Here is a 15,456-nt window from a genome sequence, read left to right on the forward strand (position 1 = left end):
TCCATTCCAGGTTTTCTTTAATAGTCTCACAAAAGCAAATTGACCAGAAAGTCTGGAGGGATTCATTTGGGTTTTTTAAAAGAAAATAAATTACAATTTTCAAACGGGTTTTTTTGGTTTGTTTTTTGGGTTTTTTAACATATCATGCTGTTATTAGGGGCCAGTTTGTCTCCAAAGGTAGGACAAAAGAGCAGCACTGCTGTCACAACCAGGCAACAAAAACTACAGAGGAGAACTTGGTTTCACAGATATCCAGTTTGCCATGAGCAAGCCCAGGGTTGAACAGGGCCATAACTGAAAGGGTAATTCTGCCTCCAGGTCACAGAGATCAAATTATTGAAAAATGTGATGGTGAAGTCAATTATGGGGGCAGCAGGATAATCCAGCCTTGGCTGCTCTGGGCACTCTGCAGTGTGAGATCAGACTGGTCCTGCAGCTCCCAGAGCCGTGCCTAACTCTGCTGGGCTTAACCCAGAGCCGTGCCTAACTCTGCTGGCCTCAATCCAGAGCTGTGCCTAACTCTGCTGGGCTCAGCTCAGAGCCGTGCCTAACTCTGCTGGGCTCAACCCAGAGCTGTGCCTAACTCTGCTGGGCTTAACCCAGAGCTGTGCCTAACTCTGCTGGGCTCGGCCCAGAGCTGTGCCTAACTCTGCTGGGCTCGGCCCAGAGCTGTGCCTAACTCTGCTGGGCTCAGCCCAGAGCTGTGCCTAATTCTGCTGGGCTTAACCCAGAGCTGTGCCTAACTCTGCTGGGCTCAGCCCAGAGCTGTGCCTAACTCTGCTGGGCTTAACCCAGAGCTGTGCCTAACTCTGCTGGGCTCAGCTCAGAGCTGTGCCTAACTCTGCTGGGCTCAGCTCAGGGCTGTGCCTAACTCTGCTGGGCTCAGCTCAGAGCTGTGCCTAACTCTGCTGGGCTCAGCTCAGGGCTGTGCCTAACTCTGCTGGGCTCAGTGACAGTGCTGGCACTGCTGGTGACAGTGACAATGATGGCACTGCTGGTGACAGGGGATTCCCAAAACCCCCTCTCCTGTCAGCTCAAGGACAAGGAAATGCAGATGTCTCAGGGGTCGGGTGCTGCCTGTGGCTGGAGCAGGCTAGACGTGATTTCTCTTTTCTTTTCTCCTTTTCTCTTTTCTTTTCTTTTTCTTTTCTTTCACCATTTACTCCTGACTGTATCTCCCACTCCTCCACTGTCTCATCCCTTTCCCAGGCTCCCAGTGCAGGATTTCTCCCAGCTCAGGACAGGATTCTGTGCTCTGTCCTGAGGCAGATTCTCAGTGTGAGGCATCAATCTGCATCAACTCTGACTACTTTGAATTGGCTCAATCTCTGCAAGTCATCTCGAAACAACATTCTGAAAACCAGTCTTACTGCCCTATGTGCAGCCATCTCAATCTTTTTTATGGCTCCTGTGTCCCGTGGTGGGAGTGTCTGTTTCCCCAGCAGACCCAGTGCTAGTGAGGAGGGGCTGCCAAATGTCGGGAATTGTGCCAAGGAGCTCCCAGGGTTCCCTTTTCCCTGCAGAGCAGGAGCTGAGGGAGGCAGTGCCATGCCTGGAATTCTGATGGGAAAGGGCACAGCTCGCTCAGAAAGGACACGGGGCAGGAGAAAGGGAGAACCAAACCCACAAACCTGCTCAGAGACAGAGGAAGCACAAGCAGAGAAACCTTTCCAAAACCTCCGTGCCACAGGAAGCAAAGGGAACTGCACAGTGTGGCAGTGCACAGCCAGTCTGCCTTGCCAGACCAGGAGGAGAATGTGGATGGGGCCTTTTATCCCTAAAAATGCCAAGACTTGTCTGAAGCACAGGATTGCATAGAGCTAGCTTCATTTAATTAATTATAACTATAATGAAACACGGTTTATAGATCTGTTTTAAGACTTACAAAGCTGCAGTCAGTGATGAAAACCCATAATGATTCATTTTCTTTTCTCTACCCTGGGATGTCAAACCAGGCACACCATATGCTAAAAATATGAAGTAGCTCCTACTCTGTGCTCCATGTATTTGAGTTTTAAGGAAAAATGGTTCTTTGGAAAGACTGGAGGCAAACACCACAAATTATTGGTAATCTAGAAAACATGGCCATGGTCAAAAACGGCCCAGGCTCCAATTCCTCTTTTCTCAAACTGTCCTTGTAGAAACATCAAATTTTCAAGAGGAAAAAAAGCTTCTGAGCCAGTTACTCCCTGAAGAGACTCAAAACTCCACCACCAGAGACTTTTAGCAGTAAATGTGATTGTGTTCTGCACACATTCCAGAATTGTCAGGGGCAATTACACAGCATTTACCACTCCTGAGCTGACAAGTGCCAGCAACCTGCACAGCTTCTGCAGCCCTGGGACTGCCAGAAAAAGCAGCTTTCTCCAGGAATCTGTAGGTTTGGCAAATATTTCTGCCTTTGAGCTCGAACCCATATTTTAATTTAGGATGACAAAGTGACAATCACGAAGCAAATCTTTGTGGAATAACATTCACCCCCCGAGGAGCTGAACTCTGAAGATGATCCCTTGGCCCCAGCAGTTTCAGTGACCCTCAGTGATGCCCCGAGACCCTCAGATCCATCACTGTCCCGTTTCCATGGCAACCGCAGCAGCGAGCGGCACAGGACCAAGGGCAGGCACAAACTGAGGGACAAAATTCATTTTTTGTAAAGGTTCCTATGGGCAAACAAACATCTGCAACCCTGCCTGACCTGCTGGGTGCAATGTGTGCACCTGCAAAGCAGGAACAGCCCTGCAGGGATTGCTGCAACCCTGCTGCAACCCTGCTGCAACCCCTGCTGCAACCCTTGCTTCAATCCTGCTGCAACCCTGCTGAAACCCTGCTGCAACCCCTGCTGCAACCCCTGCTTCAATCCTGCTGCAACCCCTGCTGCAACCCCTGCTGCAACCCCTGCTTCAATCCTGCTGCAACCCCTGCTTCAATCCTGCTGCAACCCTGCTGCAACCCCTGCTGCAACCCCTGCTGAAACCCTGCTGCAACCCCTGCTGCATTGCTGCTGGTCCTGCAGGTGAGTTCTGCACTCTGCACAGAGGCAGTGCTGCAGTCCCTGCACATTGCACACTGCACAGGAGCAGAGCTGCAGTCCCTGCACTGTGCCCAGGCAATGCTGCAGATGAGGAGCTGTTTGTTTGTCCCTGCAGTGCTGCAGCCCCTGCAGCAGCCAGGGTTTGCAGCACAGCACAGCACAGCACAGCACAGCACAGCACAGCACAGCACAGCACTGAGTGTCACAGTGACAGTGGCACTGCTGATGCTCTGTCACTTCCAAGTTTTCTGCCTGTGCCCCTTTTGGCTTTCTGGGACAATCTTGTGCTTTCAGCCACCATCTGACTTAACTGCCTTTTTCATTATTTCTGATACTGCTCCAAAAGAAAAGTGCTTTTTAGCCAGTTCCTTTCATTAAAATAAGTTTCTGCCTCACATATTTTTCAATTGAAAAGAATTGGGAAAAACGTTCAATTTCTATTTCCAGAACACCTGTAACACAAATATTGCTAATGACATTTTATTACTTATCTGCAGAGAGCACCTAAAAGTTTAAAAGTATTTTTGATACTACGATAGTACCACTTCTTTATTGTAATTACCTGTATTTTCCGTTTATTTAATTTTATTTTCAGAGTGCTTTATTGGGAAAACATGTAAATCACACTCAGCTAAGAGCTGTGTCAGGCTGGGCAGTGATTTACAGGTTGCCCAGAGCTCTGCACAAGGCACATGCTTCAATAACATTTATATTCTGCAATGCCACAACCAAAATATTTGTTCTTATTATTCTGCATAAAGCTGACACAGAGTTCCAGGATTATAAATTGGAGCCAAGGGTGTAAATGAAGCAGTTCAAGCAAACTCTTGAGGTTATTGCTGTTCACAGGGAATTGTCCCCTTTGATGAAGGAGCAGTGTTTAATTGTGACTCTGGAAGCAGGCACCAAGCTGTGACTCACAGCCCCGTCCTCCCACCAGCACTTTCATGGCTTAAAATCTGATATTAAAAGATGGAAAACCAAATCCAGCTAGCACATTTTAAAAACAAATTAATGCGAACTTCAAAGCTACAGATTTTCAACACCTGAAACTTTCTGTTATAATTCTAGAAGTGAAGGAGACAGGCCATGCTTCAGAGAGCTTTGGCAGCAGGGAGGGGGACAGGGGGACAGGGGGACAGGGGGACACCTCGGTGCTCTGCTCTCAGATGTCCCAACACCATTCTGGTAACAGCACCCTGACCTGGCTGTTCTGCACCTGGCACCTTGTGTGCCACCAGAGCTCACCTGAGCTCCTGTGCACCTGGCACCTTGTGTGCCACCAGGGCTCACCTGGAGCTCCTGTGCACCTGGCACCTTGTGTGCCACCAGAGCTCACCTGGAGCCCCTCTGCACCTGGCACCTTGTGTGCCACCAGGGCTCACCTGGAGCTCCTGTGCACCTGGCACCTTGTGTGCCACCAGGGCTCACCTGAGCTCCTCTGTACCTGGCACCTTGTGTGCCACCAGAGCTCACCTGGAGCCCCTCTGCACCTGGCACCTTGTGTGCCACCAGAGCTCACCTGAGCTCCTGTGCACCTGGCACCTTGTGTGCCACCAGGGCTCACCTGAGCTCCTGTGCACCTGGCACCTTGTGTGCCACCAGGGCTCACCTGGAGCCCTCCAGCCTGAGGCCCGGGGAGCAGAGTTTTGTTGCCATTAAATGCTGTAAATCCTGGTTTGTCTTGAGCAGGCCCAGCTGAAGCCCCAGCTCCTGCAGGCAGGCTCCAGCTGCAGGCACTGCCCTCGGGGTCTGGCAGCACTGGGAGCTGCAGTCAAGGGGTTGATGCAGCCAGAGGTGAATAAACACAACACAAGCTCCTGGCCATTCCCATGCAGACAAGATCAGTCTGGAGGGTGGTTTGGTACAGCCCCTCTCTCACAGCCTTCTCCTCCACCACTGACTCTGCTGTGTTCACAGCGAGATTTCAGCACAGGGACTTAATAACCAGGTTTTAATCTGGTTATTCTATCCTGCCATTCAGATGTGGAAATAAACGTGACTCAGCATCCCTAATGAAAACTGGTTTATCTTTATACTCAGAAAAACCAGCGCCTCTTAGGATGTTTTCCCTGGATATTTAGTACCCAGATGTTTTGTCTTGCTGCCCTTCCTCACACAGAAAGAAAACAGGCACAAATACCAGAGGTTCCTTCGGAGCACCAACAGGCCCTGGAGCAGCGAATGCTGCTCAGGGAGCAATGACAGACAGAAAATTATCCCCAGCAAGGACAGTTCTGGCTCAGAGGAGAGGACCAAGGAAAGAAGCAGCAGTGGAGGGGCTCTCAGTGTCACTGGGGCAGCTCACACTGGGCTGCCTCTGGTGCTACCAGCAGAATTAGCCCTGCCAGGCAGGGCTGCAGCCACAGCTCTGCAGGGAATCAAATCCACTGCTCTGCAACTCCCCTCCCACTACAGGAAGCTTAAAGAGATTTGATTTTTTTTCCATCACTTTAAGCCTGCTACTATTTGTCCCTATTTGCAGAGTAGCCTCCTCTCTGCAGCTGTGCTTTACACACTTTTAATCTTTTACTGCTCCTCCCAAAATGTGTCTGAAATGCATCTGAACAATCCCAGCGTTTCTGCAGTGCTGTGACTCCCAGCATGTGCAGTAAAGAAAGCACTCCCATTACTGCCATTATGGTCTCTAAAAGATCAGAGTTCTCATTAATGCCCTCATTGGCAACATTCAAACCCGTGTTATTTTTAGTCTAAAACCCTGACTCTAAGAGGGAGACGCCCAAACTGCATTTGTATTTGTCATATTCAATGAGCCAAAAACTTAATTAGGTTGAAGACATTATCATTGGCAGTAGCACTTCAGCTCACTGATTGTCACTGCTTAATACTTTCATTTTAATTATTTCCTTTGCTGCCAGTCAACTCTCCTCCTTCCAGCAGATTCTAGGAGGTGAATCACTGCTGTTTGAAGCCGTGTTCAATGGGCACGATTCCTTGCACACTGTGAGAAATTGGGAAGAAAAGGAACTGCTGGGAGCAGGTTTGGCCAGTGACACTGCTCTGTGTGTGATGGCTCTCGTTCAGCACGTGGAAAAAGCTCTTTTCTTTTCCATTAGAGCACACAGAAGCAGGTGCTCCCTGTCTCTGAGGGCTGTGCTGCAAACATCTGCCACCCAGAAAGGCACCGAAAGGATTTTCTAGTGCTATGGATTTTGAATCCCTGTAGACTTCCAGAAGAGTTTACAGATTGTAGCTTGCTCCTCACCTCCCTTGTGGAAGGAGATTAAAAAAAAAGAGAAACTCTCAAATGGCATCACAGAGAGGTGGAATTGAGTTCTGGAGGAGATGATGGCACTGCTTTGGCAGGAGAGCTCTCGTGAGAGCTTCAAGCAGTGCTGTCATGGACAAGCACATCCTGTGAATATGAACAGCTGGGAATAATCCTTAGACCAGGAGTCTATGGATACCAAATGACACAAAACAGGAATGGAATCACAAGAACAAAATGCAGCAAATACCCAGGAGCTCGCAGAATAAGAGCTGATGTCAAAGCAGCAAAGTTCTCAGCACTGAGAGCCAGGATTTGTTTCCCAGGCAGAAGGAGACTGGGATGAAAGGCTGGGAGTGTTTATAAACAAGGTAAAACAGCGAGGCAGGGCCTGGCACGGGCTGCAGCAGTGATTAAATGCTTGAGCAGTTTGGCAGAGCAGCCCTGGAGCTGCAGGGTGTGATGGATGGCTTTGCAAAGTGCTTTGGAATGGGCAATTCCTGGGTACAGATGTGACAGCAGCCAGCTGCTGCTGCACTGCCCTCCTGGAGCTGCACCCGGGCAGGGAAAGGCTCCTGAGCATCCCCAGATAACCAAAGTGAGGAATGGATTCACACCTGGGCAGGGAAAGGCTCCTGAGCATCCCCAAATAAACAAAGTGAGGAATGGATTCACACCTGGGCAAGGAAAGGCTCCTGAGCATCCCCAGATAAACAAAGTGAGGAATGGATTCACACCTGGGCAGGGAAAGGCTCCTGAGCATCCCCAAATAACCAAAGTGAGGAATGGATTCACACCTGGGCAGGGAAAGGCTCCTGAGCATCCCCAAATAAACAAAGTGAGGAATGGATTCACACCTGGGCAGGGAAAGGCTCCTGAGCATCCCCAAATAACCAAAGTGAGGAATGGATTCACACCTGGGCAGGGAAAGGCTCCTGAGCATCCCCAAATATCCAAAGTGAGGAATGGATTCACATTACAGCTACAGACTCTGCTTTCAGTTTCTGTGCAGGGTTTGTGAGATATTAAACAATGCAGATGGAACTAAGAGCAGCTGACATGACTTACTGAGCTGAGATTTTCCTGAAGCCCAGGTTTGCTCCCATTCACTAAAGCTACTGCTATTTTTCCTAATTTTCAGTCTTTAATTTAACTAAACAAGAAAATATGTTTTTCCAACGGAGAACTGCTTTACTATTTCACTGAGTTTTTAGGGGACTCAAACTTGGAAGAAAATAATAAAATGAAAGGAAGAATAGGGTAAAAAGCTAAGAAATATTGCTAATTTTGCTGTAATTGCTTTCTCCATGTATGATTATGATAGCTATCACTTTTGGTTCACTGAGTGCTGAAGTGTACAGTTTATAAAAAAGACAGAGATTTTTCCAACTCATTGGACCATTTCAGAGTAAGCAGTGAGAATGTATTTAATAAGAGCTGGACTTGGCAGTTCAGTGGAGAAAAGTTAATGGAAGTGTCTCCTCTGGACACCAGAATGCAGAAGTGAACTGGCTGGGAACTCTCAGGGCTGGCTGAATGTGGGGTCTCTGCTTCTAAACGAAAAGCACTGGTCCTGCACCAGAGACAGGCTGGCATCCCTCCCCCTGCTACAATGAACATCCATCAGTGCCACCGGGTCTTGGAGAATTCTTGGTGTTCTGTTTAACCCTTGTAGTCCAGGGAACTCAGGGAGTCAAATTATTCCCTGTGCTAAAAGGGATCAGGCAGGAGCAGGAATGAATGAAATGTGCACACCCCTAACTCTGTCACCTTGGGGATCCTTTCTCACTGGAACAGAGAAATCACTTTCCATGAGACTTTGAAAGGCTGGGGAAGTAAGAGAAAAAACTTATTTAGGCCCTTATACACCAATGAATGTGCTGAGTAGAGTTAAGTCTTTAGATGCAGCAGAAATAAGTAAGAAAAAGAGTTCAAATAGTTCATAACTCAGAAATGTAATCATGTGCCTTTTCAAGCACATGAGCAATTCCATTAAACTAATCTGCTTTAATTGCATTAAGCTTAGAGAGACTACTCATATGCTTAAACTCAAACATATGATTAGTTATGCCCCTAAAACCAGAATGGATAATTCAAACAAATGCTGTATGTATGCATTGAAATGTTTCAAGGTATTAGATCCAGCATTCCATAAACTGAAACATTTAAATTAGCTTTTTGGCAGAAAATCTGTTCCCTGGATGCAAAACATTCTCATTAAGCCACAACTGAATTATTGCTCAAAATTATTTTGCTGAGAGTCAATAGCTAATCCTCTGATAAAAGGTTCAAGAATAATCAATCACAACTAAAGGGAAAGTTCTTATTCTATGCATGTGTTGGATATGCTTCAAAAACAATACAAAATCATGTTCTTAAGTAAATTCAAGTAATAAATAGGAGATGATAATAATTCTTTGCTCAGCTCTTTCCAGTAAACTGCTCTTGCAGAGTTAAAGTTTCAGACACTAAAAATGTAGCTATTTTCACACACACAGGAAAATTACTCCAGTGACCAAATACTTTCAGTTCAGCCTGTCACAGGAGTCTATTATGCTTTAATTAGTGTCTCTGATCATAAACTGTTTAATTGCACTGATTTTGCCTTAAATTATTGGGTATTTTGCAGTTTATATATCATAAAAGCTTAGTCTTTTATGTTGCTTCTTCAATGCATTTGAGGGCAGTATTTTTATTGACTTTAAACAAACCATGAGCACAGCAGGGGCAGCAGAACCAGGTTCAGCAGGGTGTGCTGTGTGACAGGTGACACCTGACCTGAGCAGATCCATAAACCAGCAGCTGCACTTTGTTCTGGGGGAAATGGGAGTGGGGAAGATGAATGATAAACTAATTTTATGACACTAGAAGGAGTTTTGTTCACAGCTTTTGGCTTTTACCCTGCAGTTTGCCAGGCTCTGGTGCCTGTCCTGCTGTCACGTTTGGGGCAGAGTCTGAGGGGCCCTGCTGCCTTATGGAAAATCAGGAACAATTTCTCTAAATAATTACATCATTATTGCTGTTTGTTGCCAAGAGAAACAAGCCTTGTTGGTAACATCCACTTGCATTGCCAAGGAACTTCATTTTTCAGAAACTAAAGGTGCTGCAGCACTAGCACTCCTCTAGCAATAAATGTCCTTTCTGAGTGGGGCCCTGGATTCTCAAAATGCACATTTTGTTTGTTCTCAGGATCTCTGAGGTGATCTCTGCTCAGGTAAGGGCACATTGAGTGCAGCCAGTGAGCCTGGGCTTCCCTGTGCCCTGGGGAGATCAGAGCTTTAGGGCAGGGAGAGGAACCTTGAACAGAGACCAAATGCACCAGGAGCCATTCCTGCAGGGACCAGGAGCCATTCCTGCAGGGCCAGGAGCCATTCCTGCAGGGCCAGGAGCCCAGGGACGTGGTGCCAGCTCTGCTGAGCTCAGGATGAGGGGACACAGAGCCAGGCAGGTGCTGTCCCATGCAGGCTGCCAGCACCAATGGAATTTATTTTGGCAGCAGAGGCTGAGCAGGAGCCAGGGCAGTGGAACCTGCTGCCATGTTCAGACTGCTTGGGTTTGAACTCCCTCTTTGCTTCTGTCTCAAGTTTATGGGGCTGAGCAGGTTCCCCTGCACAGCTCCTTGCCCTCAGCTCTCGTTTTGTGCCTTTGGCTCTCTGAAACCACAAGCACAGCTCCAGAGGAGCCACTTCTCCTTCTCCACATCCCACAGGGGTGCCAGAGCTTTCCTGCCCCACCAAACCACGCTGTGCCAGTTTAATGCAGCCCTGGGGTCGTGAGAAGGGTTTGGTAAAGGCTCCTGACACAGCCCAGCCTTGCCCACAGTGAATTCCAGTGAGCTGCAGTGCCCAGGGATGCCTGCCAGCCCTGTATTAGAGGCTCGGGGCACACAAAGCATTCTGCAGCTTAGGGACCCCTCCCTAAGCCAGAACCTGGAGATTCTGAAGCTGCCTCGCAGTCCTTGCTCACAGAAACCACAGAGCCCCTCAGGCTCTCTGGATTCCCTGTTTGTCCCTGCTCCTGCTGTGCTTTCCCCTCCTGTCACCTGCTCAGTCAGAGCCTGCAGTGCTGGGAGCAGGGATTGTGCCAGGAGAAACATTTCCCCTGCACCTGCTTTGCTTTTTGCTCTCATTTTGTGGAAAATACACAGAAGGATTTCACACCAGACAAACAGGCTTTATAATTATCTTTGTTTCCAATAGACCAGTTACTTTCTCCATGGCATCCTCTGTACATCAAACTCCAATTCACCAGGCCTCACTGCTGTGTTAAACCAGGCCATAAACACTTCCCAAGATCTGAACTTGTGTTTATGCTCTTCTCATTTCAAACTTCCTTGGAGGACCCATTTCTGGAATATCCACAGAACTATTCTCCTTGTTCTGTTTGCCTTCTATTGTACTGTATTTACTTAATTCAGTTCTGTGAGGAAAGCTGTTCTATCAGAGCATATTTCCACTTAATAACTTCATGGTTCAAGTATTCAGATCCATCAGCCCTCTGATAATCATTTTCCTCCACTTTTCTCCCTGTAACTTTTGTTAGATCAAACCCTGAAACTGTCTGTGAAAAAGGCTTGGCACAAAGAGCTTTGCTTCTCCAGGGCACCTGGAAAAATCTCATTTTCAGTGCAGAGTTACACCATTCCAAACCTGCAGCTGATCATATCTGGGCTAAGAACTGCTCATTAAAGGCATCACATCTTATTCCCAGCCCATTCATAAATCGATTTACTTATGGGCACACTCAGTTAAAAAATAAATAATTTGTGTTAGTGTGGAGGGAACAGCGTGCATTGAATCCTTTCCTTGCAATAGAATAAAATATTCAAGTACATGGAGCAACCCCTGTAGCTCCTCTTGTACTTCTGGAGGTGTCTTTGTCTTCATACTTCTAATAGTGCATAAAAATTGCCATTGACAATCTACAGTTATTTGCTTCCTAAGTTTCTATATTTCTTTTGTATTTCTGAAGGTCACAGGAACTCAGCCAAACCTGAAAGAGTCATTTTAATTCCCAGGCTTCTCATTTCACTACAGTGTAATTATCTTATTGATTTTTCTGCAGACTTATTTACTGCTTTTCTTTTCCTGTTGGATAAGTGTACAATAACTAAACTAACTTGAATTAGGTAACTGTCACCAATATTTAAAACTTAATGACATTTTTAAAATTACATAAGTAATCCAAGCATAAAAATTATTCTTTATGATAGCATTTCAGAGCAGTGGCACCAAATCCTTATCATGCAATAACTTGTGCCTCAGAACCATTGAACACAAGCCATCATCACATTCTTCTTCCATCTAAGCTCCATATTCTTTTATTTATTTACTGTGTCATTTCTCTATTTGGACTAAAGCATCTTTAGGAGATACAAAATGGAATATTCAGCATCTTCATTTAGCCTCCATATATTAAATTATCTTCTTAGCTACACACATGTAATCTGTCTATATTTCAGAAATCAGAATTTGTTTATTCTGCTTTGTGTCTGCCTTACATTTCCCCTGCAGACCTGTCAGTGCTATTTTAGAGATGATTCACTCTGAGGCCACCACCCCAAGAGGTTCAAGGCACTGACACAAAGATCTGCTTGAATTTAGGCACACATTTAAATGCAGTGTAATCTGTGTGCTTTGCAGTGTCAGGAGAGTCTTGAAGATAATCCTGTGCCTAAATATTGTCCTGAGCTGGGGCTAGAAACAGGGCCTGTCCTCAGAAAAGAGAGGAGTTGCAATAACCCAGGACAGATTCATGATGCTCTGTGAAATTCAGCTTTGACTAGAGCAGGAAGGGGAAAGTCTCAGTAATAAAAGGGAAAATAATGAATCACCAAGAGCTGGAGGCTGCAGCAGGCAGGGAAACATTTCAGCTGGTGCAGAGCACAGGATTCACCCTGCAGAGCTCTGATAAAACTCAGCTTGCCTGGCTGTGGGGATGCCTTGCACAGGTCTGACTTTTGCTGAAGAGGAGCAGTGCACGGGGTAACATTGCTCCAGGGAGATTGTTCCTCACATTTCCACGGGGAAAAACTTACTTGAAGGCATTGGCATCTCCATGGACCTTGTAGTTGTCTGCACTGATCCTGGAGATGACTCTTGTGACAGCGACCAGGATGCCAATGTTCACCTGGAGGAGAGACAGGAGCAGGGCAGGGTCAGGGAAAGCCTGGGCTGCCCAAACACAGCAGCAAAGCAGCAAACTGGGGCTGCTGGGCTGCCCAAACACAGCAGCAAAGCAGCAAACTGGAGCTGCTGGGCTGCCCAAACACAGCAGCAAAGCAGCAAACTGGGGCTGCTGGGCTGCCCAAACACAGCAGCAAACTGGAGCTGCTGGGCTGCCCAAACACAGCAGCAAACTGGGGCTGCTGGGCTGCCCAAACACAGCAGCAAACTGGGGCTGCTGGGCTGCCCAAACACAGCAGCAAACTGGAGCTGCTGGGCTGCCTTGGTTTGCCAAGACAAGTGGCAGCAGCAGTTTGGGCAGGGCTGGGCTGGTGTCAGGGATTTCCACCCCACAAGGGAAGCTCCTGCTGCACCTTTGCCTTTGTGGGGAAAGCCTGGCCTGGTGCCTCCCAGCCCAGGTGCTCAGGGTCCCCAGTACACAAATAAATAACCTGGTAGTGAAGAAATACCCTTGTTGTGAATAAATACCCTCATTGTGAATAAATTGTGAATAAATAGCCTTATTGTGAGTAAATTGTGAATAAATACCCTTGTTGTGAATAAGTTGTGAAGAAATACCCTTATTGTGAATAAATTGTGAAGAAATATCCTTATTGTGAATAAATACCCTAATTGTGAGTAAATAGTGAAGAAATACCCTTGTTGTGAATAAATAGTGAAGAAATACCCTCATTATGAGTAAATTGTGAGGAAATTGCCTTGTTGTGAATAGCTGACAGCTGCAGGAGCTCCCTCAGCAGGGACTGCAGCTCTCTGGGTTTGTGCTCAGGTGCCCAGACCTGGCAGGGCCCCTCTGCTCAGGCTGCTCAGCTCCTGCTTCCCACCAAAGCCTGCTTGCAATTTAGCCACAAGACTCTTTGAAAGGAGCAATGGGAAAAATATGCTAAAGCTGAACTCTGCTCTTCAAAAGGCTCCACTCTTTTTGATGTCAGGTCCAGCAGAAACATCAATAAAATGAAAAGAATTCCCAACAGAAAAGCAGGAAATCTTGAAAAGACCAACACTGAAAATGTTGGACAAAAGAAAGTTTGTGCTGGAGCCACAGGTGAAGGAAGAAGAAAATCTTTACCACTTAAAGGAAATGTGGCAAAGACTGTCTTGCTGTGCAAAGACCTTGGGTTTAAAGAAAAAAAAAGGTAGACAATGTGAAGGTGAAATTTCCTCCTTCCTGTCCAAAGCTGCACATCAGCTACAAAGCCTCAGGAACAAAGGTAGAACAAAACCATCCTGAACTGCAGAACAAAAAGAAAGAGAAAACTTCAAAAAAAGAGCTGCTACTAACTCAATAATCATCCTCTACTTTGACATAAATATTCTAATTCTGAGGATGAGAGGGTGAATTAAAGATGTTTAAATTTAATTATAATTATTTCCTTAATGTTTTTTATTTTTTCCAAATCTTCTGACCCCTTCTTAATTTTAGGTTTCTAGGGGCAGATCATGACCTGCTGTAGAAGCAGAGCAGATCTGTAAGAGTTCATTTTTGCCATGGCCCTTGAATTTATGCAGAGGGGATCCTGTGGAACTGCCAGCTCCTCAATAACTGAGTGCACTTGTGGTTCAATGAGCTTTACAGAGATGAGAGGTGAAATTCAATGGCCTTGGGATCGTTTTCCCTATTCCTACCAAACCACATTTTGTCAATGACTTCTGTAACTCCTTTGATTTGGTACCCCCAGGAAAGCAGCAATTTCCAGGAAAGCAGCAATTTCCAGGAAAGCAGTCAGAGGCCTTGCAGCCCAGCCCAGCATCCCCCCCTCCCTCCCTGCCCATGCCCACGGATGCTTTCCACACAATTCCCTTCATTCCATGCAAACACAGCAGGGCTGGTGGCAAACAAAGCCTCCTGCCAGGATTTCTAATGCCTTGTGTCAAAAATTCAGGTGCTTTGTCCAAGTGAGGTTTTTTTCCCACTGAAGACACGTCCCAGGGCAGCTTGGGCTGAGCTTAAATTAATGGCAAGGATTTTTTGTGAAGCTGCTTTCAGAGGATGATGTAGAGGTTGTGTGTTGTGGTTTGGGGTGTGGGGGAGAGGAATCTTAAAACCTTAAGGCATAGGTAGAAGCCAAAAGTCCTGCATATGGAAGGAAATATTTCCTTCATCACATCCCAGGACTGAAAGCCCAAGGAAGGAGCAGATTTGGTGTGGGAATCTCTACAGGGCTGGGAGGGTCTGTGAATTACTGCCCAGGAAAGTGTGTGTGAGCTGTTCCCCAGCCACACTCCCCCCACATCAGCGAGCCCAGGCTCCTTGGATCCTGCATTGCCTGGCCCTGGGGAGTGGGACTTGGAAGGAGCAACCCCCCAGTTCTCCTCACAGCATAATCCTTTCTCTTGGCAGAGACACCGTGGATCAAAGTGGTCAAAAACTGCTTTTTGAGAAGTATTTTCAGACTTAAATGCTAGTTTATGCAACTGGTGGCTGATTTGTTATTTAAAGAACACAGGCAGACATGCACACACACCAGGCACTGTTTAGCCTGTTATTTCCCCATAGGCACTAACACATTTTTCAGCTGCAATATCCAATGCCCAGGGAGGTAATTTGTCAGCTCACTTGCTGCTATTTTGGGCAGAGCTGGGTTTAGAATATTTAACAAATTGCTCTACGTGGATCAACCTCGTGAGCTCACTCTTTCTCTTTCTGAAAGTATTTGTATCCCTGCAAGAACACAATTTGAGCTGCACAAATAGCAGTTATATATCATAAGTTAGAGCCAGACAATTAAACTCAGTTTCTCTGCCAAGCAGCTGCACATGTGAATTGTGCTTGCCCAGGTGAGGGAGCATTTCACCACCGGGTGTGCTTTGGTTACCAGCACCCGTGGACAGCAGCCTGGAAAGGTTTGGTGCCTCTGACTGTGTCTCATTCCCTCCTTTGGTGCTCAACAATGGCCAGAAAGCAAGTGCTGATGTGGGGAGGGGAGTTATGAATATTAGATTTTAATTGCTGATGTGGGGAGGGGAGTTATGAATATTAGATTTTAATTGCTGATGTGGGGAGGGGAGTT

At 46.7% G+C, this 15,456-nt stretch overlaps 1 protein-coding gene across 1 annotated transcript in view; it reads right to left on the reverse strand.

Moving 5' to 3' along the window:
* Positions 1-15,456, reverse strand: part of ADGRD1 (adhesion G protein-coupled receptor D1) — a 113,064-nt gene that overhangs the window by 12,985 nt on the left and 84,623 nt on the right. Inside the window, exon 21 of the mRNA XM_088175854.1 lies at positions 12,298-12,389. Coding sequence (XP_088031980.1) covers positions 12,298-12,389 — 92 coding nt within the window. The remainder of the gene's footprint in view (positions 1-12,297; positions 12,390-15,456) is intronic.

Source organism: Sturnus vulgaris, chromosome 19 (genome assembly GCF_052056855.1).
Source record: "Sturnus vulgaris isolate bStuVul1 chromosome 19, bStuVul1.hap1, whole genome shotgun sequence".
Lineage (NCBI taxonomy): Eukaryota > Metazoa > Chordata > Aves > Passeriformes > Sturnidae > Sturnus > Sturnus vulgaris.